Raw genomic sequence first — 5,348 nt, 5'->3', positions numbered from 1 at the left:
CTCAAGACTAGTGCTCTACCACTTGAGCCACAGCACCACTTCCAGCTTTTTCTGCTTATGTGGTGCTGAGGAATCGAACCCAGGGCCTCATGCATGCATGGCAAGCACTCTACCACTGAGCCACCTTCCCAGCCCCATGAGTACAATTCTTTTTGAACCATGTCTCCCCTTCTATTGCTCTCTCCTGATTTTTCCCTCCAGTCCCAACCCACAAGATAGCCGGTTCATTTTCCACATAGTGTCTAGTGAGTGCCACTGTTGTATTTGTTCGCCCTTGTTCCATTTTTTATGTGCCCTCCCTCACCCTTCCAAATACAAATAAACAAGACAAAAGGAAAAGAAAACAAAACCAGCAGCAATGGCAACTAAAAATGTCTCGTTTCCTTGGAATTAATTTCATAGAATATTATTTTATATTATCATCTGCGCATAACTTTTGAGCCTTTGTCAACCACTCCTATGTGTATCCTCCTTTGGCTTCAGTCTAGAGTCCTGTATAATTTATCATGTCCCAGTTTGTGTGCATATATATGTAATTTTAACCATTAACTTTATTTTAATATTGTTAACTTCATGTCTTTTCTTGTGAGGAATATTGTTTGATTTGTCTTTTATTTTTCAGTTGTCAGTAAATCCTTATTACCTTGTTTGGTAATAATATATACAGTATAATGTATATTACACTCTTAGTTGCACCAGATGTGGTGGTGTATGATTGTAATCTCAGTACTTTGAGAGAGTGAGACTGGAAGATTGGGAGTACCAGCCTGGTACTATGGGCTACATAGTGAGATTCTGTCTCAAAGTAATGAAAACAAACAAATGAAAGAACAAAATAATTGGAAAAGTTAGTTGCTACTGTTAGGCTAATGAATATTTAAAAGTATAAAAAATGATGAAGTCTTTATTCTGAGTTGTTTTGAATATGATTTTGAGTTTATACTGGCTGAGAAAGTGTTTTGTGGAATATGCCTGTAGAGGCTAAGGCAAGAGGATTGAGACTAACCTGAATTATATGATAAGGCCCTGCCTGTCTCATAATGCTTAAAAAACATGTGAAGCTGGATATGGTGTTATACACCTCTAATCCTAGCAGTTGAGAGGCTGTGGCAGGAGAATGAGTTTGAGTCAAATACATAGCAAGGCCCTGTCTCCAAAAAAAAAAAAAAAATAAATAAAAAATAGGGCCAGGCACTGGTGGCTCATGCCTGTAATCCTAGCTACTCAGGAGGCTGAGATTTGAGGATCACAGTTCAACGCCAGCCCAGGCAGGAAAGTCTGTGAGACTTTTTTTTTTGTCCGTCATGGGGCTTGAACTCTGGGCTTGGGCACTATCCCTCAGTTCTTCAGCTCAAGGCTAATCCTCTACCGCTTGAGCTACAACACCACTTCCAGTTTTCCAGTGGTTTATTGGAGGTAAGAGTCTCACGGCTCAGGTTGAGGTTTGCCACTTTGAGGCTAGCTGGGCTGTATTGATCTTGTCTCAGAGAACAAAATCAATGAAGAAAAAAAAGAACAACAAACAGTATGCATTAAGCAAATAATTAAGCTTCAGTAAACATTTGAATAGACTTTATCAGGGAAAAGTAATAACTTTTTTTCTTTTGTTTTGTGCCATTCCTGGGACCCTGAGGTGTTTTTTTTTTTCCTCAAGGCTCATATTCTACTACTTGAGCCACAGCTCCACTTCCTGCTTTTTTGGTGGTTAATAAGTAGGGTTTTTCTTCCCAGGATATCTTCAAACTGTGATCCTCAGGTCTTGTCCTCCTGAGTATCAAGGATGACAAGTGTGAGCCCCTAGCGCCCCACAAAAGTATTAGTTTGTAAAGTCTTGTTTTTTCCTTTCTTTTCTAGAACTGGGGTTTGAACTCAGGACATTTCACTCTTGATTGACTTTCTGTTCATGCTTGACACTTTACCACTTGGGCCATGACTCCAGTTCTGTTTTTTTCCTAGTTAATTGGAATTAAGAGTCTCCTGGATTTGTCTGCCTGGGCTGGCTTAGAACTACAATTCTTGGCCTCCTGAGTAGCTAGGATTATAGGAATGAGTCACTGGTACCTGGATAGTATTTTTGAACAAAGCTGAAACAAAACTTTTCTATTTTATATTTTTGTGTCTTTTTGTTTAGCCAACAAAACAGTAGTGCCCATAGACAATGATAGGAATTATCTTAGGAGTAATATTCTCATGCATTCCTCTGTTCATTCATTGTGTATATTCCTTTATGCTTCTGTCTTGCGAGTCTTCCTCCCTCCCCCAAGCTTAATGAACTTATTTATATTTGAGTGTTGTTTTTAGCTCTTTTTCAGTAATTTTAGTAGCTGTTCATTCTTTCATTTAAGATATATATTGCCAATTTAAGATATATATTTATTAATTTTTTGCACTGAACTCTATATATAGTTATTTGAATGGAAATACGTAGATACTTAGAAAAAAGACCAAGTTTCTTACATATTGGTGAGGATATTCTTGGTTGAAATCTAAGAATATTATCTTTTATCCATTCTGCTTTTATTTCTAGTATAGGAAATAAATTTGATTTTAAGTTTTTTCTGAGTTTTATTTTTTTGAGCAGGTGTTTTCTAAGTCTAATGCTTTTGTATTTGCTTTTCAGATTTTGCTGGCCTCCATTTGACCAAAAAAGTGATGCGGAATTTCGTAAACATTGCTGTGAGTGGTTAAAAAAAATTTCTGTAAGTATTCTTTTTAATATTAAGAGAGTGGCAGCTTTGAATGGAAAAGCTAAGGGACAGTGTTCATCCCTTAGTTAAAGCCCCAGTATAGTTAAAGACACACACCCAAAACAAATAAAAGATGACATTAAGGCTGGGAATGCATCCAGGCACCAGTGGCTCATGCTTGTTATCCTAGCTATTCAAGAGTCTGAGATCCAAGAATCATGGTTTTAAACCAGTCTAGGCAGGAAAGTCTGTGAGACTCTTCAAGAAACTACTAAGAAATAGCTGAAAGTGGCTCTGTGACTCAAGTGGGTAGAGTGCTAGCCTTGAGCCAAAGAAGCTCAGAGATAGTACTCAGTCCTTGAGTTCAAGCCCCAGGATTGGCACTCCCCCAAAAAAAGTATATAAAATGATGTCTGTAATTTAGTTTACACTTTTTTTTGTTTTTTGGTGGTCATGGGGCTTGAACTCTGGGCTTGGGCACTGTCCCTGTGCTCTTCAGCTCAAGGTGAGTGCTTTACTGCTTGAGCCACAGCGCCACTTCTGGTTTTCTAATAGTTCATTGGAGATAAGAGTCTCAAGGGGGCTGGGAAGGTGGCTCAGTGGTAGAATGCTTGCCTTGCATGCATGAGGCCCTGGATTTGATTCCTCAGCACCACATAAGCAGAAAAAGCCGGAAGTGGCTCTGTGGCTCTAGTGGTAGAGTGCTAACCTTGAACTGAAGAGCTGAGGGACAGAGTTCAAGCCCCAGGACTGACCAAAAAAATAAGAGTCTCAAGGACTTTCCTGTCCTGGATGGCTTTGAACTGTGATCTTCAGATCTCAGCCTCCTGAGTAGCTAGGATTACAGGCATGAACCACCAGCACCCGGCTAGTTTACATTCTTATACAGCTGTTAATGTCTTGGTTTTATATTGTAGGACAGTTATTAAAGCTGTCTTCAGCCGGGCGCTGGTGGTTCACGCCTGTAATCCTAGCTACTCAGGAGGCTGAGATCTGAGGATCGCGGTTCAAAGCCAGCCCGGGCAGGAGAGACCGTGAGACTCCTGTCTCCAATAATCAATCCACCAGAAAACCGGAAGTGGTGCTGTAGCTCAAGTGGCAGAGCTTCTCGCCTTGAGCTGAAGAGCTGAGGGACAATGCCCAGGCCCAGAGTTCAAGCCCTACTACCGACCAAAAAAAAACAAAACAAAAAAGCTGTCTTCATTGGGTGAGGTTGGGTGAAGGTTATATAGACTCAAGTACTGTTTTGCAGCTTCTCAAACAGTGATCTTGATCATTATTATGTTTTAAATGATGGCGTGATATGAGGAGCATGGTGGCCTGCTGAGGTTTCATCTTCTCTGACCATTTGTCACTTTGATAGAATTGTGTATACCCAAGCCACTGTGCATCGAGTGGGTATCTAGCTATCACTGTCTTCCAGTGATGGACTCGTGACCTCCACTGATATACTTTTTAAAAAAGTGTGAGATAAATATCAGAATTATTGTTGCTATGGTCTTCAAATTATTTTATCCTTTTTCTCCGTAGGCAGAATGTGGAGGTAACTTTCCTCAAGTGGTTGGCTCACTGTTTCTTTATCCTGGTGGTCCTAAATTTATTCATCTGATGTATCATTTTGCAAGATTTGTTGCAATAAAATATATTGAAACCCACTCTAAAAGTAAGTTAACCTTGGTGTCGGAAAGTATTTTGTTTAAATTCTTAAATTACATTTTTTTGCCTAATTTTAAAATGTAAAGCATATTGAGTTAAAATGTAATTTATCTCAAAAAAGTTAATATTCTACTTAAAGTGTGGTTTGAAATCTTCCCATAATGAACCTGTTACTGTATATTCTATTTTATTATGTTGTAATATTGGGGTTGGGATACAATTTCCATAGAAAGGCCAGACAATAAATATTTAACCATATAAGTATGGACCACATAGAGTCCCTGTCACAAATTCAACTTTGTTTCTTTTTTACAACTCTGAATAAATGTAGAAATGATTTCTACCATTTCTCAAAAATACCATTAGACCAAATTAGGCCAGAGAGTTAGAATTGACCAACAATGTTACTATTATTATTATTTTATTTATTTTTTTGCCAGTCCTGGGGCTTAAACTCAGGGCCTAGCCACTGTCCCTGAGTTTCTTTTGCTCAAGGCGTACTCTACCACTTGAAATACAGTACCACTTCTGGCTTTTTCTGTTTATGTAGTACTTTTTTATTTACTTTTATTTATATATATGTATATATATATTTTTTGGGGGGGTCTGGTTGTGGGGCCTGAACTCAGGGCCTGGGCGCTGTCCCTCAGCTCTTCAGCTCAAGGCTAGCGCTCTACCACTTGAGCCACAGCGCCATTTCCGGCTTTTTTCTTTTTGCTTATGTGGTGCTGAGGAATCGAACCCAGGGCCTCAGGCATGCAAGGCAAGCGCTCTACCACTGAGACACCTTCCCAGCCACCTGTTTATGTAGTACTGAGGAATCAACCCCTTGCCTTCCTGCATGCTAGGCAAGTACTGTACCACTAAACCACATTCTCAGTCCATTGAAAGATGTTAAATGTGTTCAATATATGTGAAATTTAGTTTGTTTATAGGTGTTATGTTGGGATTTCCTGATCCAAGGGATTTGACTTATTTTATAATTTACTTATTAGAAAGAACTGA

General features: G+C 39.1%; 1 protein-coding gene across 1 annotated transcript in view; it reads left to right on the top strand.

The window, feature by feature from the left end:
* Haus6 (HAUS augmin-like complex, subunit 6) overlaps positions 1 to 5,348 on the top strand; it is a 46,638-nt gene that overhangs the window by 5,259 nt on the left and 36,031 nt on the right. The window contains 2 exon segments of the mRNA XM_013020761.1: positions 2,621 to 2,699; positions 4,218 to 4,350. Of these exon segments, the coding sequence (XP_012876215.1) occupies positions 2,621 to 2,699; positions 4,218 to 4,350 (212 nt within the window).

The sequence above is a fragment of the Dipodomys ordii genome, unplaced genomic scaffold, assembly GCF_000151885.1.
Source record: "Dipodomys ordii isolate 6190 unplaced genomic scaffold, Dord_2.0 Scaffold53, whole genome shotgun sequence".
Classification (NCBI taxonomy): Eukaryota; Metazoa; Chordata; class Mammalia; order Rodentia; family Heteromyidae; genus Dipodomys; species Dipodomys ordii.
The sequence above is the reverse complement of the archived record's forward strand: the minus strand, read 5'-3'. Positions and strand labels throughout refer to the sequence as shown.